Source organism: Leptosomus discolor, chromosome 12 (genome assembly GCF_034619465.1).
Source record: "Leptosomus discolor isolate bLepDis1 chromosome 12, bLepDis1.hap2, whole genome shotgun sequence".
NCBI classification, from domain to species: Eukaryota; Metazoa; Chordata; class Aves; order Leptosomiformes; family Leptosomidae; genus Leptosomus; species Leptosomus discolor.
The window spans coordinates 1,645,671-1,673,087 of record NC_141402.1 but is presented as its reverse complement, the minus strand read 5'-3'; the positions used below and the strand labels follow the sequence as shown (position 1 = coordinate 1,673,087).

The window sequence follows — 27,417 nt, the reverse complement described above, 5'->3', positions numbered from 1 at the left end:
CTTCTGGTTTTCTTTAGTAAAATTATTCCTGTTATTGCCTCTGGTCAAGTCACTAGTTTCTAGTCATTCTTGAGGCACGTTGGGTGAGATTCAACCAAGTTGCTTTACTTTACGTATTTTACTTTTCACTCAGCCTCCAAAAATGTTTTGGTCCTAGTTGAAGCCCTCAGCTGAGCCCTGGCATTGCTGTGCGTGGAGCTGATGGCCAGCTGGAGGCCTAAGCAGCTGCAGAAGGGGAGATGGATTTGCATGCCCCTCCACACACCAAGCATTTCTTTTGATGGTGATATAGTCAAATCGACCCTAATCATGGCATGGCTTTAGCATCCAGTTCCAAATAGAGGAGGGGAAAGGTAGGATCACATTTGAATGTCCCTTTTTGTTTATTTAAATTTAGAGATCAAAGTCTCCTTCTGGTTTAAATTTAAAACAAAACAAACCAAGCAAATGCCCACACAGAAATCCTCGCTGGTGATACGGAGGAGCTGGAGGTGCTCAGGTCATTCAGTTCTGGTTGTTCTCCTCCCTGCCTCTGCTCTCGTTGGACCCTGTTGCTCACCGTTGCACCTTTTCCCCTAACTGTTCTTTCTTGGTCCATGCAAGTTCCTTGTTGCTACGGGGAATATTGTGGGTGACGGATTTTCTGTTCGAAGGGAAATACAAAGCCAACCCAAACGCTAACTCCTAAAGACGTGCTTTCGCTGCAGAGCACCCGCACGAGATAACGTCGGTTTAGCAAATATCAGGAATGCTTGTGGGGATCTTCCAGGCCTAAGGGCCGGGTGGCCCTTTCAGTTTTGGTTCTTGGAGCTTCGAGATGCTCAGCCTTGCCTGCTTCCCTTGTGCTTACCCCTCCCAGTCATACCTCTTCTCAAAACGCCTGGTCTCATAGCGTTGCGTGTCCCTGTCATCAGCTGGCCAGCCAGGACCTGTAGGTACCACTTGGAGAGACTGGGTCTGCAGTTGACAGCCAAGGCTGCTGACAGGAGAAAGGGAGCACTGCTCTGGTTCTCGGGCTGGGGAACCCTGGAGGCGTCTGTGGGATGCTGGGGCCGTTAAGGAGCCTGGGAGGAGAAGTGGGTGCAGGGCGAGGTGGCCCTTGCAAGGCAAGATGGGGGGGGCTGAGGGGACGCAGCCGTGCTGAGGCCAGGCAGCAGCGGCAGGGAGGTCTGGGTTTGTGGAGATACGCAGGACTAGGACGGCTTCAGGGGGAGAGGAGTGCTGTGGCTGTGCTGGAGCTGGGCTCGGGACTCTCAGCCCACGGCCCTACCTGCTGGTCTAACAGCTATTACTCTTTCTCTCTTTCAAGATCCTCACCTCCTCCGGACCATGACCCCCGAAAACATGTGCCACATGACTCCCCCTTCTCGCCTGGAGCACCCTCCTCCGCCACCTCCACCTCCACCCCCCCACCTTCAGGGTCCCCCGCCGCCACCCCCTCACCCGCACCAGCAGCAGCACAACCCTCACTACCCCAGCCTGCAGCGGGACATGTACGTGAAGGCTGAGCCCCTGATGCCACCGTACGGCATCGGGCAGGGCATGGCACCCCCCGACCTCCACCATGCCCAGCAGTCGCAGATGCTGCACCAGCTACTCCAGCAACACGGAGCAGAGTAAGACCTCAGGGCGCTGGGGGCTTTTCAGCGTGATTTGTGTGATTTTGGGGGGAAGGTGGGGGGGTGTGTGTGTGTGAGGGAGTCGGGGCTGGAGGCTTGCAGAAGGCATGAGCCAAATTACTGGGTTTAACTGCAAGTTAAGGAGCGTTGCCTGGTTCTGCGGGATCGAGGTGGAGACGACCCCAAGTGTGGGGCAGGGGTTTGCAGTGCCTGGCTGGGAGCTGGGAGGTGGGGGCAGACAAGAGGAAAGCAAAGCTGCGGCTCGGTGCACGGATGGCGCAGCGCTCGGCCGTCACGGGGTGGGCGGGCAGAGCGGTGATGGTGCTGAAAGAGCCTGGGGCTCCCTGCGTGAAGGTTTGGGGGTTTTTTGATGCGAGATCCCAGCTTTTTCCTGGTCCACGGGGCTGCGGGGCTGTTACCTCCCCACCTCTTGCTTCCTTGCTCAGCCTTTGCTTTCCCGTGGGTCTCGGCAGCCTCCCGGTGCACCCCGCCAAGAAGCGGAAACACTCCGAGTCACCCCCCAACACCCTCAATGCACAGATGCTCAACGGGCTGATAAAGCAGGAGCCAGGTATGGAGTCCGTGCCACTCAACCCTGACAGAGTCCAAACGCCTCCCTGGCACCAGCCGGGAGCGCTTTCACCAGGTACGTGGTTTTTGCTCCCCCCCAGTCCCCCACCCCTTAATACCACCCCAGCATACCAACCCCTGCTGCCAACCCGGGCATCCCGCGGGGCCAGGGTGCTCGGGAGGGAGGGCACGGGGGCACTGCAGGGTGCCAACCAGTGGGGCTCACCCCGGTTGGGCTCCCAGGAGGAGAGCAGGGCGGCGAGTTGGTGCCGGCTCAGATCTCGTGCCCGCGGCAGTCAGGAGGCCCGCTTCAGGCTGGCCGCACAGGCAGTGCCAGTCGCTCCCTTGGGCTCTTCCCCAGCTGGACAGTCTGTCCGAGCGACTGAAGCAGGTATTTGCCCCTCACCGCAGGCCTGATTCAAGATAACGACAGCTTGAACGGCTCCTACTTGGATCCCAACTACCAGTCTATAAAGTGGCAGCCGCATCAGCAGAACAAGTGGGCAACTCTGTACGATGCCAACTACAAAGAACTGTGAGTAACTCATCCGCCTTTGGAGAAAGTCATACTCATATATCACAGATTCATGTATAATTCATGTATCATAAAATCGTAGAGTAGTTTGGGCTGGAAGGACCTTCCAAGGCCATCTGGCCCAACCCCCCTGCAATGAGCAGGGACACCTTTAGCTACACCAGGTTGCTCGGAGCCCCGTCCAACCTGACCTTGAATGTTTCCAGGGACGGGTGGCAAGATACTGGGGTTGGGGGCATCACACTCACAAGATGGGACAAGGATTGTCCTGGACTTCTTGTCCTTGTCACCATCTCTGCTTGCCTGTGCTGTGGTGGGAGATACTCTCCCCACTCTACCTTCGCCGTTGGGAAAGTTACTTCTCTGCACTTCTGCAGGGCCGATGGAGGATTAAGAAATGGGGCTGGCTCTGTAGGAGCAGGAAGAAAGCAGTTCAGCAGCTTTGGTGGCAGTTTGGCAGCTTTGGTGGCAGTTCGGCAGCTTTGGTGGCAGTTCAGCGGCCGCTCAGACCTCGGTCTGCTGTGGAGGGTTGTATTGGCAAATACAGCCTCGCCCTGAGCGTGGTTTGGACCAGCAGTGCCCTTTCCTCCTGCCCATGCTCACCAAGGCCATGGATTTTAAAATAAGTATTAGAATTTCCTAGACAATGCATAGCACGGATGACTGGAGGTGATCTAGAGCCACTTCAGCCCAGCTTGAGAGCAGCGTGGAAGGAGCCTGAGGAGGAGTGGGAGTGGTTGATGGGCAGAGGAGGAAAGGAGGAGAGAAAGAAAGGAAAAGGGAAGGGGTTGAGGAAAGCTGGGAAGCCAGGAGGGGCAGAGAGGCAAGGGGAGTGGGTGGGAGAGGCGAGCTGGGGTGGCCAAGGCAGGTGGGGGAGCAGAGAGCGGCTGGGTGGGAAGGGGGGCTGGGGGGTTTGCAGTGCTGTGTGGGGCTGGGAGCTGGAAGGAGAGGCTGGGGCAGAGGAGGGTGGAGGCAGTGCATGGGCAAGCTGCACAGGGCGAGAGGAGTGCTCAGGAGGAAACCGCTCGGGATCCTCCCTGCATTCCTTGGGGGTGACAGAGAGCTGGCAAGCTGCAGGCTGGGTTCCAGGAACCGCTCGCCGAGCAAACGAACCCCCCCTTTCCCCTCCTCCTCTTTCTGCACCGCTGGTGAGGGTCCTCTCAGGGGTCACAGAGGAAGGGGTGCTCTGTTCTCTACGATACCAAGTAACCCAAGGCTAGTATCACACCGTGCCTGGATGGTGCTCAGGGTGGGCGCCAAGGTCCCCCGAGCGAGGCCAGTCGTGGAGGCAGAGCAGGATCTGTGACGTGCAGGGAAGCTGCCGCTGCAAGCCCCAGCCCTCCTGCACACAGACCTCCCGCTCCGCCAGCCCTAGTCCTTGTACCATCTTTAACACAGACCTGGTGGTGACTATGGCTCGTTCCCTTGCGGAGAAGTGGCTGCTGGAGTCGGTTACTTCTTTGGTGACGTTCTGTCATTCGCAAGGGCTGCGTTTGTGGCTCCTTCCCCAACCACAGCGGGAAGAGGGGACGTTCGGGGAGGTGGTTAATTCTGGTTTACTAAACTGTTTCCATAAAGGAAGCATCTCCCACCTTCAGGTGGAATATCAGCTACTTCTGGGAACTTGTGAGCCGCTCCAAAACCCAGTCCTGCAGCCCTGCCCCTGCTCTCCACCACCAGTTTCCTGCTCTGTAGACTGGGGGACGGGGGAAGCTGACCGTTCCTCGCTGAGTGCACACACACCACAGTCCCCAATCCCGGCTTTCCCGCCCAGGGCAGTGTTTGCCTTCAGCTCCCACCTCCTCCGAGCACTGCCTGGACACGTCATCTCCATCGTTTGGTTTCCAACCAGGGCCTGGGTGTCACCGGGCAGCTGTGGCACCGCTGTTTTCCTACCTGATGAAGCCACCTTTCATTTTTGATGTTGTTCTGGCATCTCCCAGACCCCGTTTTTGTGCCAGTCCCACCTCCAGCTTGTGACCCTCGGTATCTTTGCCCCGTGTCAAAAGGCTTCTGAGAAGTGGAGGCGCCAGGAGAAGCAAACGCCTCTTCTCAAGCTCGGGCAATGCTTGGTCACAGCCTGGATTGTCGGTCCCTGGAGCGGCCTCTCTTCCACCATCAATCTCCGCGGGGCTTTCACTCTGTGGCAGAAGCACAAACGCACCTTGTGTAGTCAGCGGGGTCCAAAGAGCCCTGCGCAGCGTAGGAGCGGACCTTTCGCACGGCCTCGCTTTTCTCTCCCACGTAGTGAGGCCCCCCTTTTCCTCCCACCTCACTGTTTACCTGCTCTGGGTAAATGGTTTCTCATCCGAAACACGTCACCACCCTTTCAGCTTGTCACGGGCCGTTTGCAGGTGTTACAGACCCTGTGCCAGAGGTTTGCCGTGCACCCCGGTGTCATACAGGCCGACTGGCAGAGGCAAACTACGCGATGTTTTCTGCTGGGCACTGAGAAAGGGCTGAAGGGCTGCGAAGCTCAGCTCTGAACTTCTGCAAACCCAGCCCTGCTCTGCCATGTTCTTCGGGTCTGTGCTTGGGATCACTTGCTTAATACCTGCTTTTAGGATTTAGGGCGACAGCCAGAGCAAACCTACTTCTGTGGCATTTAGGTCATCATCCCGTTGTGTAATGAATAAATTCCTTTTAACTGACTTCATGTAGATTTTAGGAACCCACGTGCAGTTTGTTGTGGTGCTGGATTTGACCAGAATTAAGGGTTAAGGTCAAGGGTTGATCGATTAATTTTTAGGTACACACTACCCCAGCGGACTCCTGTACGTGCTGTTAGAGTTTCCTGGAGGGAACATATTTTTTCCCCTGTGATCCAGGTGCCCGCAACCTATTCACAGCCCCAGGAATTTGAATCATCTGAATCATCTGATCTTTCCTACTCTTGTTCTTAAGAAAAGAGACCAGGAAGGTCGGTTAAGGAGGGATGCCAGCGGAAGCTGTTCAGGTTCTGACCCCAGCATGGTAGTCAAGAGCTTGTCAGTGGTTTGGTAGCGATTGCTGCTCACAAAGAGCGGCTCTGTGCCCTGGAGCATGCAGATTGCCTTCTCAAAAGCCATCCCTGCAGGTCCACCCGTCTCTGTCCAAGGCAGAAGAACCTGCATCCAGCCCGTGGTGTTTCCACTAAGCAGAGCAAGTGCTCGCAGCCTCCACGGAGGGGAATTTCTCAGCTTTGTCGTGCTTCCTCCTGTTCTGCCTCAGAGAAAGCAGGAGGTTACTGCTGCACGGGAGAGATCCAACTCCGCTTCGGCACCTAGGCATGACACTTTCTGTTGGGCTAGTGGAATAATTGCTTTATCAGTACTTTAATACATTTTTGAACCTATACAGAAGAGTTTATGCTGGTGCCTGTGGGTTTATGTGTAACATTCCGTGCTAAGTGCAATCTTAGAGGGCAAAAAGTACAATTAAATGATATCCCACATGCTCCTCCTCTTGCACACACCAAATTAGGTCCCTTGGTATAGAACCATTTAGGTTGGAAAAGACCCTTAAGATCGCAGAGTCCACTGGTACCTGTTGCTGAAAGTTTTTTCTTCCTCAGAAGAGTTTCCTGCCATGGTTTGTGATGATCCGTAGCCCCGTGAGAATTTGTTCCAGCTCGTATCAGCACCGTTCAAGCCCATTTAACAGCGCTCTCTTCTTACGCAGGGAGCGTAGCTGTCACATCGGATCATGTTTGTATCTCGTGTCTGGGAATAGGTGGAAAAATTTCATCTCTGGTCACTCGTTCTCCTGGCAGAAAGCTACAGAGTTGGGGCCCTTCAACCATTTCTCTTTTTTCTGCTGGTCTGGGCTGTAGCTTGGGGCCAGGCTCCTTCCCAGCCATTGCTGTGGCTTGATGAGATGGGGACAGCACAGGGGGGGATCTGAACTAACCCTGTGCTTCCTAAGTAGCTGCTTCTGCCTCCTAAGAGACCTGGATTTTGTCGTGTGAATGGCAACAGCTTCCCCGTCCCCAGGCAGGCATGGAGAAGTGGAGTGGCCCTGCAGCAGCCCTCTGCCGGGAGAAAAGCGATGGGAAGCCAGGCTCATACGAGCTACACAGGTTTAGTTTTGACACAGACTTCCTAGAAGGAGGCTGGATTAAGGAAATGGAGGAAAAGAAGGAGGGGTGGCTGCATGGATTCGAGTGGAGGTGCCTGGAAATCTGTGTCTTGGCTTGCGTCTCAGGCTTTGCTTATGTGGGCTGAGGAATCCGTGCTGGTTGAAGGAGACCAAAGTCTCTGGGTTAGTTTTATTGATAATATATTTCTTCTTGGCCTTTTGCACTGGTTTTGTGGTTTCAGACTCGCTGAACCTTCAAAAGGGTGAGCTGCTTTTCCAGCAGTGGTGCCGAAGAGGCCTGGAACCAGGCGGTTCACTAATTTACTCCTGGGAGCAGGAGTAATTCATCTCCCTGACAGCGCGCTCTGATAAATGCCAGCAGGCTCCCTCCTCCCTCTCCCTGCTTGTTTACAGTTTGAGGTAAGGCAGCTGGCGAAGGGTAGTGCAGCGCTCAACAGAAACCTTTCCATGCTGAGGCCAGAGCCTCTCCGCTCTGATCCTGGGAACTGGGCTGGTGCCGTGCTCTTCCCATCAAGCAAACTGGCGCCCTCCATGCTCATGAAGCTCAGGGCTGAGGGCTAAACCGGAGCTTTCAGGCTTTGCGCTCCTTGGTTGGAGGAAAAGTCCTTACGAACAGCACCACCCCTGACCTCGCTGCAGATCCTGGGTCTCGCCAAGGGGATGGAGACCAGCGTGACATGGTCCAGCCCTGCTGGGTGTGCTTGGGTTAGGTGACGCCGTGGGTTGGCCCTGTTGACCAGCCTGGCTAACCCCATGGTGATGGATCACTGAGGTCTCGCTCTCTCTCGTGCTGCGAGTGTACCTCGGGCAGCTGAAGGGACCACGTACGGTGCTGAGCCATGGACACCCCGGTGGGGCTGTGCCAGTCTAACGGGGACTGGGTGAGACGGCAGCATCGTGCTGCTCAACTGTAGGTTCCTCCATCCCCGTGTTTGTATCCTGGAAGAGAAACAAAGCAGGGACTGCGTGGAATTAGTTGAGTGGTCCTTGAATTAGGGGGTCTCCAGACATTGCGTCTTAGGAGTGGTTGAGATATTGGGGGAACCTGGCAGGAAGGAAGAGAGAAATGAGAGAGATTTTTCTTCCAGAGAGGAAACATTTGAGGCACGTGAGCATCCCTCTGACAGTCCTGCTCTCAGCCACAGATCCCAACACAGTTCCCTTTACATCAGAGACACGTTCCTCCTTGCAGCGCCTTTCCCTTCTCTCTGCACTTTAATGCCGAGGGCGACGGTGCTCCCTGCTCCTCAAAGTGGTGGGGGGGAGTTGGTAACCTCTCACCCTCACTCGGATTGGGAGAAACCTCCCTTCCTCTGATCCTGGCCTTCTGAGTCCTGCCTTAATCTGCTTTTGTCGGGGGGGGGGGGGCGGGGGGGGCGTTTTGGCTCAAATAATCCATTTGACCCCAGACCTTTCATTCCTGACACTTTGCCCTCTGACCCGTGCACTCTCCCTGGGAAAAGCCAGCATGGCTTCGGCTGCCCCCGGGCCGTCGACTTGTCAGTCGCTGGTGTCATCCTTAATCCCACGAACCTCTTCTGCCTTGGGGTCGCCTGTCCTTCCTTCTCCTACCGCCCCACTCACAGCAGCCACCCATCCAGAGAGCACGTCTCGCGAGGGGCACGCTGCCAGCCTGCTGCCCGAGGACCGGGGCAGGGTGGCGGTGACAGGAAGGTCTCCGTGGGTTAAGATGAAGGGAAGGATGGGGTTTTTTTATAAATGTCCCTGGAGTCCTTATGGTGCCTCGGGCAGTGATGTCCCCCCCACCACGTGGCAGGAGGGCATCGCTGGAATCCTTATGGTGCCTCGGGCAGTGATGTCCCCCCCACCACGTGGCAGGAGGGCAGTGGGTTTGCTGCTTCCAGGTGGGATTTACAACATGAGAGAACAAAAGCACCGGCATAAGAGATCCAGGGGATAACCCGCTCTGCAGTGGGAGGGGATCTGAGAGCAGCTCCTTGGCTCAGCCAGAGGTGATGGGCTGAAGGCAGAGGGCTGGGGAGATCCCTGGCTTCTCTGATCCCCTGAAAGCAGCTTCTTGCCTCCGATCTACCCCAGTGCAGAGATCCCGCTTTAGGGGGCTGCACCGGCCACAGCCATCAGGAAAACTTAGAGAAAAGGAGCCTCTGAGAAGGGGAATCCGGAGGGACCAGGCATTTCTAGAAGACAGAGGAAGGGGAGCCTGATGTCTCCCCTCTGTCGACATGTGTTTAGCCACTGTCAGTTCGAGTGATGTTAACCAGAGCGTGTTTTGGAAGCGTCCGTGCTTTGGAAGTTCGATCAGTCCCTCCCTCTCCTTGTCTCTCTGTTAAAAACCAGTGGGGCGAGCGGTGAAGTCTCAGGGGTCCTGGGCAGACAGGGGCAGCTCAGCAGGCAGAGGCAGGTCTTGGTGAAAGCAGTCGGGAAGGGCTCTGGCACCCCTGGGGTGAGCGCGGAGGGTGCTCAGGCCAGCCCATTCCGCAGCTTCCCATCAAGAACAGCCAGAAGGAGAAGTCAGGGCTGAGGCTGGGAGGACAGCGAGAGCGGAGGGGAATTCCTCTCATGCTTCTGGGCTAAGGTAGTGCTCTGCTCCCACCGTCTGGTTTGTGTTCGGGGCACTGCATGGCAGCCCCAGGTCCCTCAGGAGCAAGAAATGAGTCGTCGTGGCTGCCTGGAAATACCCAGAGCTTTCACCCACATTAACCCCTCAAGTGTGTGTGTGGAGAATGGCTTTCTTCCCAGAAGAAAGGAAGGGACACCAGGGGAGCAAGAGTGACCCTTCCCTACCTCCTGCTTCCCAGGATCTGCTGAGGGCTGCCTCGTCTGTCGCTGTCAGTCTGTCCACCTCCCCTCCCACTGCTCTGGGCGCTATCCGTCCGTCTGTCTGTATTAAGGACTCAAGGTGGAAGTCAGAAGTGGTTTGCTTTTGTGGGAGAGGGCTCCATAATTTTTAAGCCTGATGTCAAAGCCCAGGCTGAGCTCCCCTTTACCTCATCCACAGCTCTTTAATTAAAAACGATGGGATTTTGGTATTCTGCTACAACTGCTTGACGGGGAGTTGGGGATGAGAGGCATCTCCTTCCCCCCAGCATAGAGCAGGCAGTGCCTGGGGGCCCACCAGCCCAGGCCGGGGTTTTTGGATGGTGAGAGAAAAGGGGACTTGCTGCAAAGGCCACATATTTCCCTCGTTCCTATGGTAACCAGCCCATTAAGGAGATGTAGATTAAACTTCCCCAGCTGGTGTGTGTTCATCGGGCAGCCAGGGCTCCCCTCCTCCTCCTCCTCCTCCTCCTCTGGCCATGCCCACTGGGAGCTGGAAGTTTTTTGCAGCAGCCAGAGCGGGCGGTTGTGGTTTCGGCAGGAATCCAGCACACCGGCGACGTTGGGAATGCGATGGGTGAAGTGAACAGAGGTGTGGAAACCACCCTCAGGTCAACCTGAGCTGCTTCTCCCAGCGAGCAGCATGCAAGGGTCTGCTCCAGGCTTTGGGCAGGCTGTGGAGCTTGGGATCTCCAGGGGGTGTTGAGCCAGGACTAAGCAGCTGCACTTTTCTGGAGCAGCACTCAGAAAGGAGATGCTAGCCCGCTGTGGCTCATAGTATAATACTGTCTTGGTTTGAAAGACAGGTGTCTGTGGAGGAAGGCAGGAGCCTCCCTTGAAATGGAAAGTGCAACCCCCTTCCCTCCAAATTATTATAATTTTGAAATTAACGGGCCTTCAGGCAAAGATATGGGGAACAGGAATAACAGTTCTTTACTAATATATATATATATATATAACACAAGGGAGGGAAAAACAAACAACCCCCTGGTTTACACTGACAGAGTCAGGAATACAACCTGACCCCCTGTTAGGGGGGCAGCAGCAGTCCGATAAGATGCTGGCTGCAGTCCTCCTGAAGCGATGGGTGTAGTGCTGTGGAAGCAGCAATCAGGTAAAAGGGTCTGGTCTTCCTCCGAAGGTCCAGTGGTCGGCAGGTAGCTCTTGTCCTCTGGAACTCCAGTGGGGGGGGGGGGAAACTCCTCTGGGAATCCAGTGGAAGAAGGCTGCTAGGGTGTTGGAGACCTCAGTTTTTATTTGGCATGGACTGCTTGGCTCCTTCCCCCTGGGCAGAGCATCTCACCATGGGATGGGGAGCCGTGAGGCAGTTCCTTGATGGGCCATGAACAGGAGATAGCCCAGGAGCGAGTTATCGATGGGTCAGGTGATAAGGCATTGTTGTGCCCAGTAACAGGAGATAGTCCAGAGGGGGGAGGCAGGGAGCACCGCCCCACCTGGTCTCAACAGCTCCTGAAGATGGTCATAGAATACTTTTTTTTCCTTTTGGCACATTTTACACTGTAACCTAGGGCAAATACATTTATAGGATTAATACTACAGCGTAGCATCTAGAGGGGTGGTTGCCCCAGCACCCTCATCAAATCCTGGTCACAAGAACCTTATTCCTTTCCAGTTGAAGACCCACCTAAAGCAAAGCTTGCTGCTTCGAGGAGGTAGGGACCTTCTCTGCGCTCTCATCCCCACAGAGCAGGCTGGGTTTTTGCGCGGGCTTAGCATTGGGGTCACGTCAGGCAGCGCCTGCCGGTGCCGCTCAGCCCTGCGAGCGCCCCAGAGCAGCGTCAGTGCAAGGCAGGAGGGACAGCAGCAGAGGCTGCTCCTTTCGCCCCGACACCACCCTCCTCCTTCCCCTCCCACGCGCCTGCGGTGCCTCAGGATCATTTTGTGGCTGTATGTGTGAGTAAAGGCGGCCTTCGCAGGCTGCGGTGAGGTGGGACGGTTCATGACCCAGTTGCTCTTCAAGTGTGGTGGGACGTGGAGGTGAGCTGTGTGTCCCCCCCCAGCCCTTCCCACCCCTTGGTGGGGCGGTTCACCTGCATCTGCACCCCGGGATGTGCCTGTGTACTGTGCCGTGCGCACCCCTGGTGGCCTCTGCTTCTGGGTGTGCGGCTCATCCTTGCCCTGACAAGCATGAGCCTCTCGTGGTGCCCTGGTCTGACGCCCGTCTAACGGGACGGAGCTCTGGTCTAACGCCTGCTGCCTTTTCCACAGCCCGATGCTCACGTACCGCGTAGATGCTGACAAGGGGTTCAACTTCTCCGTGGGTGACGACGCCTTTGTGTGCCAGAAGAAGAATCACTTCCAGGTCACGGTCTACATCGGCATGCTTGGAGATCCCAAGTATGTGAAGACCCCCGAGGGCCTGAAACCCTTAGAGTGCTTCTACCTGAAGCTGCACGGAGTGAAGGCAAGCGGGACCCTAAGGGCCAGTAGTGAACCCAGCAGGGAGAAGGGGGGCTTGGCAGACGGCTGGGGTCAGGCAACACCACGTCTTCATGCGCCAAGTTGTAGGGGAGCGTGTAAGAGAGTGCTGAAGGCCAGAGCAAGGCAGCTCTTGAAATACAAGTCCTAAGATGGACTCATTCACTGCCTGGGTGTCTTCAGGGCTGCCTCTCCCTCTACCTTTGACTCCAGAGGCACTTTGGGAAGATCCTTTCACCCTCAACCGCCCCACTGCCAAGGGAGGCGCCCACGCTTGGACAATGACCACGCTCAAGTTGGGCGTTGCAAGTCAGGAGTCATAGGAGGGCTGGGCAGACAGCTGGCCCGTGCTGGGGAGGAGGAGGAGGTGGGAAGGGGAAGGTCTCAGCTTTCTGCCCTTCGTCACGTTGCCCAAATCTTTCTCTCCAGCTAGAGGCCTTGAACCAGTCGATCAATATAGAGCAGTCGCAGTCTGACCGCAGCAAACGGCCCTTCAACCCTGTCACGTGAGTATTGCCGGGGGCATGTTCATGTGGAAAGGGGCCGAGTCAGAAGTCTCAGGATAGTACTGTGGGTGTCACGCTCTAGTTTCCTCCTCTGTTTCCCACAGCGAAGTTTTCCTCTCTTTACCTTCCCTACTCTGTGCCCAGTTCATAGACCTGCCTCGGTGGAGCAGACCAGGAGATGGCCATTCGCCAAAGAACCTCCTCTCCAGCGATGTCCTCACTCGCTCCTCTGTTTTCCCTTCCCCAGGATCAACCTGCCTCCAGAGCAGGTCACCAAGGTCACCGTGGGGCGGCTGCACTTCAGCGAGACCACAGCCAACAACATGCGGAAGAAAGGCAAACCCAACCCAGACCAGAGGTGAGGAGCACAGATGCCTTCTCCAAGCCGTTCTGGCCACTTAAGGCCTGTGGATGTGGCAGTCCCCAGGTTGGGGAGTGTGGCTGGAGGGAGGGGGACCTGCGGGACAGGTCCTGAATTGGCCGTCCTTGGCTGTGTGGAGGAAAGGAGGCATCTACTGTGGCCACAAGAAGGGTCTCCCCCACTCCGGGAGGGGTTGGGAACAGCAGCGCCTGTGCCCCACAGCACTAGAAGAGGGGATGTGCCAAGCCCACCACGACAAATCGGTGCCTCGGCCTCCAGACGGGAGGCAGACTGAGCAGTTCCCGGTGCAGGATGGCACCCTGACCTCTCTCCCCTCTTGGCAGGTATTTCATGCTCGTGGTGGCCTTGCAAGCGCACGCGCAGAACCAGAACTACACGCTCGCGGCCCACATCTCCGAGCGCATCATCGTCAGAGTAAGTCCCCCTCCTCCCTCAGCCCCTTGCGGGTGCCCCGCAGTCCTTTGCTGGATGTCCTGGGCAATCCTCCTACCTTCCCCTGGCTTTTCAGTGCTTTCCCCCCTCACCCAGACCCTTCCCACCTTCTCCAAACTCTTACTGACTTGCTTGTAGCTATCCCCATCCACGCCTGCGTTCTGGCTCCAGCCTTTCCATGCCTGCTTAGCCAGAGCAGCCTCAGGGCACACAAGAACCTGTTGCAGGACAGGGAAAGGGTCCTATTCTCCCAAGGCTGGACCAGTGTCTGGGGTAGAGCTGTTGGGAGTGAGGGAACAGCATTGTTGGGACTCTGCAGCAGGGACAAGGCCTCCAGTTGCAGGAAGGTTGGGTACCTTCCCAGGGCAGCACCTTTTGCACGTGCTAGCACTCAAATGGGAATGCAGAGGAGCAGGAGGAGACAGGCACCATCCCCAGGCTCTCTCGGGGCTCTGTTAGAGTGCTCAGCTGCGGCACACGAAGGCAGGGTGTAGAACGCAAACAGAGGGACCTCAGAGTCTGCAGACGAGAAGTCCACGATGAATTATGCCGCCTCCAGCGCGGAGCTGCTGGGAATTGCAGGCAGCCTGGACCGCCCCATCTCAACCTGCGAGTGGGTCGCAGAACCGCAACAGCAGGGCAGAACCCCAGGATTTGGGACCCAGGAGCGACCGCTGTCCTGCGTGGTTCTGGTTGGAACAGCTCTGGTAGCTGAGATAGCAGACGGCTCAAGAGAGCGAGGATATTCCTTCAGGGAGAGGAGCAGAGCAGGCACAGCCTCCGTTCCTGCAGAGAGAGGCTTGGACAGGGCCCGCAGATGGACACCAAGGCTGTCTCTGCTGTAAGGGCAGGCTGGGATCTGTTCCCAGGGCTGGCAGTGGATCCCTGTCCCTTCGCTTCGCGCTGCTGCAAAGCTCTGTCTCGCGCCTCCTGTGGCCTTGCTTGTCCTCTGCCGGCTGGCTGTCCGACGTCCCGCTGTCCTTCCTGTGAGGCTGGGGCTGCCACAGCTGGGCCTCGAGGTCTTCCTAGGGCTGTAATTCAACGCGCTGCGGGCTGGAGAGGGCACCCGTGCCGGGATCTCATGACCTGGACTGTTCACCCCAAAAGCCCCCTTCCCACTTCTTACGGTACCTGGATGAACATGCTCCAGTTTCAGCCGAGATTTTCCCTGTCCCCAGCGTCCTGGGGCAAGGACACTGCTGTGCCATCAGGGTGCTCCTGCTTAAGCCAAGCTTAGTTTCGCAGCTGTGTCCCACCCACACTAAAGGGGACAGCACGCTGCTGCAGCTTGGGGCTCTCTGACGTCCCATCCGCTGCCCGCGGGCTCTTCTGCTATAGAGTCCTTCTGCAAAGGGCGTAGAGGGATGGGTCCGTGGGGCTCCCCTGACATCCTCACCCTGTTTACATCTCAGAGAGCCTCTGCCCAGCAGCGCTGCAGCGTTTCTCTCCCTGGTTTTGCTGCTTTTCAGTCCCCGCTCTCCTGCCTCTCCACAGGCCTCCAACCCAGGCCAGTTTGAGAGCGACAGCGACGTGCTCTGGCAGCGGGCGCAGCTCCCTGACACTGTTTTTCACCACGGCCGGGTTGGCATCAACACGGACCGCCCCGATGAAGCCCTGGTGGTCCACGGCAATGTGAAGGTCATGGGTTCGCTGATGCACCCTTCAGACGTCCGAGTGAAGGAGGACATCCAGGAGGTAAGAGCCAGGCAAACCAGGGTAGGCTTGGGGTGATCAGGGATCTGAAGAGAAAGCGCGAGTGTCCTTGTGAGCCTGCTTCAGCTGCTGAGTTTAGCATGGCCCTTATGGGCAACCTGAGCTCCTACTGACCAGATGGGAAGCGCCTTAGGAGTCTGCCTGTCCCAAACACAGCCTGTCCCCCGAGTCCTAGGGAACATTGACTCTTCCACTGTTAGCCAGAACTAGCAAACGCAGAAGTTACAGACCTGGAACCGGGTGACTACATCAGACAGCACACCGGGGCTTGCCAGGGCCTGGGTGAGAGGCTCAGCTCTGCTCTGAAGTCCTCTCAGCTGGACGTACCTGTCCAGAAAAGCGGGGTACAGTCACATCTCATACTTACGGGAACTGCCTCTGCCCTGCGACTGGTTGTGCAGTGGGACTCGTTCTCCTCCAGGCTTCACTATCCAAGGAACTTGTCCAGTGACAAGAACTGGAGATGAACCCCAGTGCAAATGGTGTTTGTCCCAATGGGTGGTCTGAGCAGGGTTCAGGGCCGTCTCACAAAGGTATTACCATGACACATAGTGGGTTTTGCTGCTTCAGGGTCAGCCTTACGGGAACTTTAGAAGCAGCACCCGGCTTAGGAGTTGCAAGTGTCTGTTTTGTCCCAGGTGGACACCACAGAGCAGCTGAAGAGGATCTCCCGGATGCGGCTAGTGCACTACAACTACAAGCCCGAGTTCGCGGCCACGGTGGGCATTGACAACGCCTCCGAGACAGGTACGGCTCCGGCGTCACGCCACGGTGACCTGCCGGCGTCTGCAGCGCGGGGCCTCGCGCTCTGCAACCTACAGCGGCGGTTTGTTCGTGGTGCCGAGCGGCACTGCCCTGCCTTTTGCTGGCGGCCGTACCCAGCCCCGCAGGCACGGGGTAGGAGAGAGGGCACTTCTCAGCACCTGAAATTTAGGCATCTCGTGAAATTCCCTCTTTAGTAAGCGGGAGAGGAGATGGCACTTCCCACAGGGGGCTTATAGGGCTTCTGTGATAAGGATTCTCCAGGGGTACAGCCACACGCTACAGTGGGGTGATGCAAATACCCCTGTCCACGTCATCTGGGAACCAGAACCTTGTCCGAACAGCCCCTGCCCTCCTGTTGCTGAGCCTGTATGGGCTGCCCAGGCCACAGGGCCTCCAACGTGCTCTGCCTGGCCCTGCAGAGGCTGGGGTGAGGGGAGGACAGGCCTTGTGTTGTCCCCAGTGAACAGGGCTCCTGCCAAAGACGGCGTGGGCACTGTAAAGCAAGAGACAGAGGGCTGGGGAGAGGCAGAGGAGGGGTAGATGGGGAGCGTTGCTCACGTGATTTGACCAACGACCGCTGCCCAGATCACCTTGACCCACTCTGCTGTTTCCACGCAGGCGTCATTGCTCAGGAGGTAAAGGAGATCCTCCCTGAAGCTGTGAAGGACACGGGGGACCTGGTCTTTTCCAATGGGAAGACCCTTGAGAACTTCCTGGTGGTGAACAAGGTTGGTGGCAGCCAGGAGGGACGGGGGAGGCTGTTGAACGTGGCTCCAGGGAGTTGTGGAGCTGGAAATGAAAGAGGGAAACTGTGATGCCTGGGAAATGCTTCTAGGCCAACATCACCCATACGAGTTCCAGACCTGGCTGGTCTTTCAGATGTCAGGAGCAGCCCTGGGGGAACAGCAGACATCAGCAGGGAGGAAGGAGCCTGATGCTGGGGAAAGTTGGCAGCATCTCCCCTAGGAAGGGCTCCTTGTTGGCAGCCTCCTGTAGGGAGGCTCTTAGTCATAATCTCTCCTTTCTAGATAAGATAAGGTGGTTATGTCAAGATAACCCAGAGCACCTGGCCGCTTGACCTCTCCGTAACCTGTGGCAGCCTGTTTGCTGCTCTGCGCATCACGGGGACAGCCTCCCGTAGCACACGTCGAGGTGACAGCCTCCCAAAGCTGCCAGCTCTCTCCTGCATCAGTCTGTCCAGAGCAGGAATGGCCAGGACTGACCTTAGCGCCTTGTTTCTCCCTGCAATTACATCACCAGCTAGCAGTAGCCGGGAGCGTGACCTTTCCCGTCCCCCCTGCACGTGGCCAGGCCATTGCTGTCCTTTGTTTCTGCGTGCAGCCCTCCTCCGTGGGCCGCAGCTCAGCATCAGCCCTCCAACAGGAGCTGGTGCACGCGGCAGGGCAGCCTGTCATAGCAAGCTGCCTGGTCTGCTCCAGCCGAGCTCTTCCAAGAGGCATCTACCTGCTGCTACAAATTCTCCATGGTGTCCACAGTCCTCTGAGGACAGTGCTGGACCAGCACACCAGTGAGATGTTCTGCCTCGGGGAGCTCCGCGTGGGGAAGCAGCCGAGTGGCAGAGCCCGAGGGTGGATAAGGGGCAGGGGTGATACCACGGCACCACGTGGGATGTGGCTGCGGTTGTGCCGGAGGGAGACGCTTGTGCTGGAACGCCCTGCCTTTACCAGAGGGGCTGCAGGAGGAAGGTTGCTCTCCCGAGGCTTCTGAACTCGGGCTCTCCGTTGGTCTGGATCAACTGGCTGTTGGACAACGCTGCAGAGTAACTCCAGCAGCTTGCACCGTAGAGCAAGAGCCAGAGGGTTGGGGAGGGGTAGATGGGGAGCATCGCTCACGTGATTTGACCAAGGGCTCCTGATGAAGGTGGGGACTTTGTGTCTGTCCTTTGTGACTGAGGAGGACCCTTTGGATTAGCGCCAGCAGGAGACCTCAGGGATCCTGCGCCAACGTTGCTCATTTTGGTTGGGTTTGAAGAAGGTATCTCTTGTTCTTGCATCCAGGAGCTGTAGAGATCTAATTGTGCCATGTTGGATGATTCCCTACCCCCAGAGCTGGGTGTTGTGTAGCCTTTCCCCTGGGGCAGGGCACGGGAGAGCAGTCAGGGTGGTCGGATCCATGGAAGCAGGAGTGCCTCCACGTGCCAGGCCGCTCAGGCTGACCGCCTGTTCCCTGGCAGGAGCGCATCTTCATGGAGAACGTGGGAGCCGTGAAGGAGCTGTGCAAACTGACAGACAACCTGGAGACCCGCATCGATGAGCTGGAGAGGTGGAGTCACAAGCTGGCCAAGCTCAAGAGGCTGGACAGCATGAAGTCAACCGTGAGCTCTGGGGCATTCAGGTACGGGCACGCTGAGGGCATGGGGGACAGAAGGGACGTCTCCTTTCGAGCCCACGCAGCCCGGAGTCACAGCTTGGTTTGGGAAAGGGGAGGTGGGACGGAGTGGTGGGGTGTTGGCCGTTGTCATTTGGCCTGGAGTAGATTCAAGGAGCTGAGATTGGTGAGGCAGGTCTGGCATACACGTACCAACAGCCTGCTCTTAGACCAGCCCAAAAAACCCCAGTATGAAATTGTCTCCACGTTTCCCTAGAGTGAGCGAGCGGCTTGCTCAGGGCAAAGAGTTTCTCCTGCTTCCAGATCTGTCATGCTGACCCCTGCTCAGCTCATGCAGGTTTTGGGGCAGAATTCAGGCTCTCTGGGCAACAGACCAGCACTGCACCTACCCCCGAGCAGGTGAAGTGACAAGGGTTTGTGACTGTCATGCCACACAGAGATTTCTCCCCTACCAGAGAAACACCTTTTTTTTTTTTCTTCCCCTGGGAATCTCTTCAAGTGCTGTCCCTGCACAGCTCAGCTCTGTTCCTCCTTTTTCCTTGCAGTCAAACTGGAAGCCAGTTCAGCCGCGCGGGAAGCGTGCCTCACAAAAAGAGGCCCCACAAAGTGACCAGCAAGGTAAGGGACCGCTCCCAAAGAGGCAACGCTGTGCGGTGGAAGGTGGCCTGTCCAAGAACGGTCATCTGCATGGTCCTCCTGTGCCTTCTCACACAGGCTGCAGAGGGTCTGCTCCCGTTTCCACCATCTCTCCTTCCTTTTTGCCCATCCCTAACGAAGACGTGATATGGCTTCTGCACTGAGGGGTGTTCAGGGCTTGCAGGGGAGCAGGAAGAGAGCTTGGGATGGGCTGGGTGGGATCTGCGTGAGAATAGCGAGGAGTCCTGAGCTGATCTTGGGGTTTTTTCTCTTGCAGTCACCGTCGGTTGTCCCAGAACAGGCCTGCATCAGCCAGCGCTTCCTGCAAGGCACCATCATTGCCCTGGTCATCATCATGGCATTCAGGTGAGACCGCACGCCCGGGCTGCCGCTTCTCCGCTGTCCCTCTCCAGCCCATCGGTTTGCCCCGTGCCATCCCTGGGGTGTGTAGCGAGGGGCTGTGGACCTACGGCTTCTTTCATGGGCTGAAATCCCTTGGAAGCAGCTCGGGACCGTGACGCGTCCCTTGCCCCATGCCTGTCCTCAGCCTGCACCTCTCTCTCTCTCTCCCTCTCCCCCCAGCGTGGTGTCCATGTCCACGCTCTACGTGCTGAGCCTGCGCAGTGAAGAGGACCTCGTGGATATCGATGGGTAGGTGCTTCTGGGCTTTGAGGGAGGGATGTGGTGACCGGGGGAGTCTGAAGCGTAAAAAGCGGCCGCCGTGGGGTTACTGAGCACGGTTCCAGTGAGTCAAGCTGTAAAGCCAACAAACGCGTCCGCACATCCCAGTCTGATGTCAGTTAAAGTATCTGGAGCAAGAGGTCAGAAACAGAGAAGAGAAAGAAAACACCCTGTGGTTTGGCTGCTCACGTACCCACTCGTGGCCGGTCTGAATGTTCTTTGGGTGCCTCTTCAGCTGGACTAAACCAGCATCATCCCACTGATTGCACTGGGGCTGGACCAGTCTGTACTAGGCAAGAGTTCTCCTCTGCCCACAGTGTCCTTAGTGTGGAGAGAGCATGGAGGGAACGGCCCCAGCCCGGCCAGCGTGCATACGGGCAGCCCGTGCTGGGCATTCAGTTTTGGCACGCTTCGCTCCTTTGGGAGCTCGTGTTACCAGATAATGAGTCTCTTTTTCTCCTTCTCTTCTCCCTGTCCTATTTCTCTCCCTCCTGTTCTCGTTACATCTCTCATCCAACCCGTTTTCTCTCCACTTCGTCTTTAATCTTCCCATTCTTGTCTTTTCATGTCCATTATCTTCCATATCCTCTTTCATTCCCCCCATCCTCCTCATCTTCTACCCACCTGCCTTTTCTTCCCTTCTCCCTTCACTGTCCTGTAGCTCTTTTGCTGTGCCCACTGCCTGTCTCCTGGCCCTCTTTCGGCACAGGGGTCCTGGGGTCCCGGTCGCTCTATGTCCACGGTATGTTACTGTTTCATTATACTGTTATTTAATTGCTGCATCCCTTCTCTCAATTCCTCTTCTTTCTTCCATCTGCACCATAGAAGATCAAAAATCTTAAGCAAAATTGAAAGCAAAGAGGGGGACATGAATACACTCCAGCAAGCAAGACTCCAGAAGGAAGTGTTGCACAAGGAGCTATTAAAAAAGTAATTGCTTGTGGGATGCCAGATAAAGCCACGCATGGAAAGTGTTGACGAGGCAGCGGAGGAACATGAGGGATGGCGGGGAGGTTTTGGGCTGGGAGGAAGGTTAGCTCCAGAGGCTGGTGCCCATATTCCCTCCAGGAGACCGGTGTCGCGTCTCCTTTCACCAGGAAAATAACGGTGTAGTAAGGTAAGTCTTGCAGGTGACCAAGCGGTAGTTTGGTTTCTCTAAACGAGCGAAAGCTCCGTCTATCTCTGAGAAACCTTGAGCGATGCTAAGGGGACAGGCAAGACATGGGGACAGGACAAGCAAAACGTGGGACAGGTAAAACCGAACTGCTCCTGTGCCTGGGCAGGGTCTGGACAGGTAAAATCTTGACGTCTTTGTTAGGAGCTCGGTGGAAATGTCCGCTCAGTGGGCAGCTGCAGCGCGTGAAGGCAAGAGCCTGGCTTTATCCCGCATCTCTGTAGGTGGTAGCTGGTGCCCAGAAGTGGTGTTGCTCTGGGCTCCTGGGCAGACATGGGAGAAAAAGAGCAGCAGGCAGCGGTTCCTCCCCTTTCACATCTGCCTTACCCTCGGGAGGCGCCTGTGGTGTCCTCAGCTCAGACCTTAGTAGCTTCAGTGAAACGACTGAAATTAGATGAATCTGGGTGGGATTGTGCGTGTTTCTGAAAAACAAAGCGAGGAACAGTCTGTCTCTGAGAGATAAGGGGCACCTCCCTCAGGGAACGGTGTGTGCTTGGAGCCTGTTATGGCTTAACACATCGAGACCAGAGCACTTAAATCCACCCTGGAGATCGCTGTTGGAAATCAAGCCCGCTGGGTACACCCTGTTCCACAGGGAGCATCGCTGGTGTCCTCTGAACCAGCTGGGACTCGTCCCTGCCAGACACGCGACTGCCACTCGATCTGCTGCGGCATTTCCTCGCTCTCCTTGCTGTCTTCACGGCTCGCGTCCCTCTCTCCCACCTTTCCTTCCCCAGATCACTCCACTCTCTGCTCCTCCTCACCCTTGCGCCCTCCACGTCCAGCTCTTGCTCCGTGTACCTGGTCCCATCGCCCTACTCGCTGCCGCAGCCGCCGCTCCTCTCCTCACATGCGAGTGACGCTGTTGTACCCCGGGGTAGAGTTTTTCACTGTATCTTCCTGCCTTTCAGGTCGAGCCAGAACTTTGATAAAACGCAGATGGTGCGATCCACAGCCGCGTCGGAGGGAGCCAGCGGCAGGACCCCCACGCACCATGGTAGGTCGCGGCGGGGCAAAGGGCCTGGCAGACGCAGACGGTGATGGGCGGTGGTGCAGGGCGATGAGCGTGGCTGCCCCTCCGTGCCAGGGGCTTGCTGGCACTGCGCTGTCTTCGTGCTGGGAGGTCCCGGGGCTCTGGTGTTGTGGAAGGGGTGCCGGGGGCACTTGGTGCTGCTCCCGGTGGATGCCTTTCCCTTTGACTTACTCCGCGCGTCCCTGCTGTTTGCCCTGCAGTCACGGAGGACGCACGTGACTTAGTCTTCGGCTTAAATGGTCACAGCGTGCTAGCCTGCTTCAGCCCACCGTGTTTCTCCACGTGCTGCTCTGCTGCTCCCACCAATAGCTCCTCTGTTGCCCTCTCTGAGACCAGCCCCACTCATGCCACTAACCGGACAGGTAAGTACCAGCCCAGGCACCCAGGAGGTGCTGGAACAACACCGAGGTCTGTCTCACCATTGCATCACCTCGTATCCCCGTCTCACCTCGTGCCTTAACCTCTGCACGTGACGAAAAGGGCCGTGCAGCCTGGTGCCAAAAACGTGCCTGCTTTCCTCCACGCCCGCTGCCCGGGTTGAGACCTGCCCCAGCAGGCAGCTGCGGGGCAAAGCGGGACTGCCAGGCTGGACAGCGTGGTTCAGACATCCGTGATCGTGCTGCCAGGGGTAAGTGGGGGCTGGAAGGTCTTTGGAGCTGCCTGCTTGCCCAGCACGAAGTCACGAGAGGCTACGCCGGGCTGGCCGGCAGGCCCGAGCAGCCATAGCTTGCGGTCCGACCTGGTTCCTCCAGTTGCTTTGAGCAGGGTTCTGGCAGGCCAGGAGGTCTGCTGCCTCTTGGCTGCCCCAGCAGGGCTTTTCCAAACTCGCTTGCTCCATCATCATCGCTGCTGCGGGAGGGAAGGCGCCTCAGGCACTCGCTGCAGAGCCGTAACCCCCGCTGCAGTCATGCCTTAACCTTGCCTTCAACACTGTGCCCTACCCGAGCAGAGGGCTGTGCCCCCGTTTTGTCGCCCTGGCCTGTTCTAGCTTCCCTTTGCCGTGAGGATCCCACCGGCCCCTTCAGGCACGGAGGCTGGGAAGGCTCAGCTGCTCATGGCAGGTGTAATGCGGGAGGTGACACGGGGACAGGACGAACTCAGAGCCGGTAGCTGTTCTCGGAGGTCAGGAGTGCTGCCAGCCTCTCTCTGCCTCTCAACACAACCTTCCTCTCCCTTTTCTTCGCAGACCAAAGTCAGACCTCACTCCTGCCGGTGACAAATATCAAAGCCAAATCCAGGGGCATCACCGGGAAAGCGACCTCCTACACCAAATGGCCAAAGACGCCTGACAGGTCTCAGAGCTTCGGCAGCCCCAATGCCAGCCCCTCCTCCCCCTTCACCCACATCCAGGGCAAATCCAAGTACATCTCCAACCTCTCGCTCTCCCGCAGCAACTCCCCGCTGGGGCAGAGCCGGCAGCAGCGCAGCATCAAGCAGCCGGTGAGCGAGTGGCCCCGCACGGAGGATCCCAGCACGGGTGGTAGGTGGACCCTATCTTCTTCCCTCCCTGGAGCGACACCGTGGTCCTGGGTTCTCTCCTGGGGTATCCTCCACCACTTGGGTACCCTCGACTACTTGGGTCTCATCTGTCCTGCCCAGCTCTCGCTGGGCCCCCGTGCTGCAGCTTGTTTGCCCCCAGCTCTCCCAGCGCAGCCAGATTCAACCTCCAGCCCTGCCCTTCCTCCTCCATGCTGGTTAGCCAGTTGCTAGTTCCCTTCCGAGGCTGCCGTACCGGCGTCTCCGTTCTTACCCCCATCTCAGCCATTTCTAAGTCAGATCTAGAGGAAGAAACGCTCAGATTCTGTCAGCAGCGAGAAAGGAGTTTCGGTGACCAGCCCCTGGCATAGGCTGGGGCACCCCTTCTCCTGGCTCTCCGTGCCTGGACGCCGCGTTAGCTCAACCTTGCAGCAATCCGTCCCCCTCTCTGACGAGAGGGCGACGAGGAAAGGTGGTTCCAGTGCCAGGCATCCCTTCCAGCCCTTCCCACTCAGGGTACCCCAGCTGCCAGCCCTTTGCTGTCCCTAAACAGCCTGTTCTCCCCCCCCCCCCCCCCCCCCGCAGGGCCGAGCCCAGTGCTGCGCTCCATCCGCATCGTGGAGATCGACATGGCCATCCAGTCCCGGTACTGCGCAGCCACCGACGCCTGCAGGTGAGCGAGGCAAAGCCGCCTGCCAGCGCTTTGGTGACAGCGGCACCGCGGGAGCTCCCAGGGGAAGCAGCAGATGGGCAGCTCCTGGAGCCTCAGGCCGTTTTCTGCCATCACCCCAAGGCAGCCCATGCTGCTCCTTGGACAGAGGAGCCGGGGCTCCGAGTCCTTTCCTCGGAGCGCAGGGAGATTGCTCTTGGCGACGAGCTCGGCCTTGGGAACTAGCCTGGGAAGCCCTCCCCTTTGAAGTCGCAGCCCAACAGAGACGTTGGGTCCCGTCCTGGCTGTCTCACAGCCACCCGAAACGCTGCGGTGAGGTCTAACGCTCTCTCTGTGTCCTTAGGACTGGAAACGTCACCTACCGCATCCCCGTCAGCCAGCTCACGGCCGTGAACACCAACCTGACCCTGGAGATGAAGTGAGTGGGCAGGGCTCATCTCTGAGGTGTTTCGGTACCCCTGAGCTTGGCTGGATACTGTGCCACGTGGCCACGGTGTCTCCTGGGGAAGAGACAGCAGGGTCTTACTGTGTCTTGTCTCCCCAGTTCCTCCTCCGCTGTGTCCATCTCCCTTTGTGGCCTTGTCTCCAGCGAGCCCTGCCAGGAGGCTGCGAGCACAAACACCTCCGCCGATGCCGCAGACGCACAGGTAGGGAGGGAGGGAGGGAGGGGAGGGGACGGCTCGCAAAATCCACGCGTGTTGTGTCACCCCAGCACAACACCCATCCCTCCAGAAGCGACTGCAGGGCTTAGGGCATGTCTTGGTTTGAAAGACAGGTGTCTGCGGAGGAAGGCAGGAGCCTCCCTTGAAATGGAAAGTGCAACCCCCTTCCCTCCAAATTATTATAATTTTGAAATCAACGGGCCTTCAGGCAAAGATATGGGGAATAGGAATAACAGTTCTTTACTAATATATATATATAGATATAACACAAGGCAGGGAAAAACAAACAACCCCCTGGTTTACACTGACAGAGTCAGGAATACAACCTGACCCCCTGTTAGGGTGGCAGTAGCAGTCCGATAAGATGCTGGCTGCAGTCCTCCTGAAGTGATGGGTGTAGTTCTGTGGAAGCAGCGATCAGGTAAAAGGGTCTGGTCTTCCTCCGAAGGTCCAGTGGTCGGCAGGTAGCTCATGTCCTCTGGAACTCCAGTGGGGGGGGGGGAAACTCCTCTGGGAATCCAGTGGAAGAAGGCTGCTAGGGTGTTGGAGATCTCCGTTTTTATTTGGCATGGACTGCTTGGCTCCTTCCCCCCGGGCGGAGCATCTCACACTGGGATAGGGAGTCGTGAGGCAGTTCCTTGATGGGCCATGAACAGGAGATAGCCCAGGAGCGAGTTACCGATGGGTCAGGCGATAAGGCATTGTTGTGCCCATGAACAGGAGATAGTCCAGAGGGGGGAGGCAGGGAGCACCGCCCCGCCTGGCCTCAACAGCTCCTCAAGATGGTCATAGAATATTTTTTTTTTTCCTTTTGGCACATTTTACACTGTAACCCAGGACAGGGCAGCACGGGAGTTGCTGGAGGGAATTAATGCTCAAAGAGAGCTGTATCTGCACCGGGGAACGTCGCTGACCCTCAGCCATCCCTGCGACCCCAGCAGGGAGGTGTCTGTGAACCCGACACACGTAGCCACTCCTGAAATCCTCCCATCCCTTGCGGGGAAAAGACCAGGCTGCCAGCTGCCCTAACGTGTCCCAACGAAATCCCTGCAGGGGGACTTTGGAGGTCTGCGTGCGCGGAGGCTGCATCAGGCCCTGCTTTACCCTCGAGTGCCTCCTCGCCCCTCGCGGTCCAGCTCCATCGCTGACCTGGGAGACGTTGCTCCTCCACTCGACAGCGCGGGCTTGTGCGGTTGCTTGCCAGCCTGCCCCGGAGAACATCCCCTGATGCTCAGCCCCGACCTCATCCCAGATATTCTGTTTTCTTCCCCAGGAAACAACGCACCGTTGGCCTCTCGTGATGCTGTCTTTCCGGGAGTTCACCTACCACTTCAGAGTAGCACAGCCGGTGAGTACCAGCAGCTGCTTGGTCTTTCCTCTTGTCCAGGGCTGAGCAGGAGAGCAACGGCAGGTTTAGCAGCCGCATCGCGCCGAGAGCCTTCCACAGCCCTCTCCCTTGCGCTGGGAGCCTTCTCCATCACGGCTCTTGCCTTCCACAGTTACCTGGGTAGTGGGGGGATGATTTTTTCCCTGCCCTAGCACAGAATTCAGGCAGAATCCCGCCCCCCTTCCTCGGAGCACGCGCCCTACCCCTCTCTGTAAGCTCCTTTTCTCCCTCTCTCACAGGGCCGAGCCAACTGCAGCGCTGCTCCCGAGCAGATGGGACACCTTTTCACTGACTATTATTTTCAGTTTTACTGGCTCTGTGAGTGAGTCCTGGCAGCACCAGTGCCCTCTGGTTGGAGAGAGGAAGGGGGACTGGTGACACTGGGGAGACTCCTGTACAACCTCCTCCACTAGCCCCCAGCCCCACCTTACCCCCCGTCTCCCAGGGGGAGCGTGGAGCTGGTTTGGTTGCGGCTGGTGACGCAGGTACCGAAGCACAGCACACGCAGAACATAGGACCTAAGCCACAGGAACACAACCAGCCCTGTGGTATCTCCTGGGCTCACCTTGCACTGACTCCCACCATCCCACCCCGCCCTGAACATCTCTGTCCTTCCTTTACGGGGACGCTTGTGTCCTCCGTCACTTCTCCCTCCCCTTGCCACACTGGATTTGAAAGCATTACACTGGAGTGAACGTGGATGGGTCTGCCACGTCGCAGAGTGGGAGCTCCATCCTGTACTGGTCCCAGAGGTACCACACCGGTTCTTCACAACACTGGAATTGCTCGACACTGGAGCCCTTTCCAAGAGCAAAACGCTGGAGTTTGGCCTGGGAAAGGCAGGCTGTGCCTGGACGTACTGGAAGTCGTACACTGGAGTTGCTGTTCCTTCTAGTTGCCCCAGGGCCACCCCCCGCAGCCCCACTCCACAGACACACACCCCCCCCCCCCCACCCCGGAGACCCCAGGACCCGCGAACAGGCTGTCCTCTGTGGACAATAAGAGAAGGTGCAGCTTCGACGTTAGCCCTGTCTGTCCCCCTCCTCGCTGTACTCTGCAACTTTCACCGTATCTGGACGGACAAACTCAAGACCCCCCACTGAAGATGCTGCTGAGGCTGTCCCCAGGCCAAACCACGCGTGGGGACACTTCCCATCAACCCACCGGAGAACAATGACCCCGAGTCACCTGCATTAAGTGCCACGGGACCCGTTCTTGGTTGGGGTGGGGGTGGTTGGTTTGGTTTTTTTTTTCCCAATTTGGCAGCAGCGCGTGGCCTCTCACAGCACGTGTGGAGCCGCCTGGTCGGCGCTGGAGTCAACACCGCCACCTCCGCCCAGATGGGCGGAAAAGGGAGAGAGAAAGCCCTGGCAAAGCCCAGCGCGCCCTGCAGAGCAAGGCTGGCTCGCTGGGGACGCGTGACGTGGCTTCACCGCACCCCCCTGGCTAACAGATCTCTGCCAGGCAGCGAAAAGGCTGATCCCCCTCCTGCAGAGAGGGGAAGGGCAGTGC

At 57.5% G+C, this 27,417-nt stretch overlaps 1 protein-coding gene across 1 annotated transcript in view; it reads left to right on the top strand.

Annotated features, from left to right (window-relative positions):
• Window positions 1-26,231, top strand: part of MYRF (myelin regulatory factor) — a 36,763-nt gene extending 10,532 nt beyond the window's left edge. The window contains exons 6-28 of the mRNA XM_086472379.1: window positions 1,310-1,616; window positions 2,093-2,265; window positions 2,601-2,724; window positions 11,830-12,025; window positions 12,469-12,545; window positions 12,793-12,903; window positions 13,251-13,341; window positions 14,854-15,054; window positions 15,711-15,819; window positions 16,456-16,565; window positions 18,032-18,192; window positions 18,732-18,804; window positions 19,100-19,188; window positions 19,405-19,473; window positions 20,165-20,245; window positions 21,589-21,674; window positions 21,911-22,072; window positions 22,897-23,190; window positions 23,772-23,859; window positions 24,200-24,274; window positions 24,401-24,503; window positions 25,792-25,866; window positions 26,145-26,231. Coding sequence (XP_086328505.1) covers window positions 1,310-1,616; window positions 2,093-2,265; window positions 2,601-2,724; window positions 11,830-12,025; window positions 12,469-12,545; window positions 12,793-12,903; window positions 13,251-13,341; window positions 14,854-15,054; window positions 15,711-15,819; window positions 16,456-16,565; window positions 18,032-18,192; window positions 18,732-18,804; window positions 19,100-19,188; window positions 19,405-19,473; window positions 20,165-20,245; window positions 21,589-21,674; window positions 21,911-22,072; window positions 22,897-23,190; window positions 23,772-23,859; window positions 24,200-24,274; window positions 24,401-24,503; window positions 25,792-25,866; window positions 26,145-26,231 — 2,942 coding nt within the window. The remainder of the gene's footprint in view (window positions 1-1,309; window positions 1,617-2,092; window positions 2,266-2,600; window positions 2,725-11,829; window positions 12,026-12,468; window positions 12,546-12,792; window positions 12,904-13,250; window positions 13,342-14,853; window positions 15,055-15,710; window positions 15,820-16,455; window positions 16,566-18,031; window positions 18,193-18,731; window positions 18,805-19,099; window positions 19,189-19,404; window positions 19,474-20,164; window positions 20,246-21,588; window positions 21,675-21,910; window positions 22,073-22,896; window positions 23,191-23,771; window positions 23,860-24,199; window positions 24,275-24,400; window positions 24,504-25,791; window positions 25,867-26,144) is intronic.
• Window positions 26,232-27,417: the final 1,186 nt, after the last annotated feature.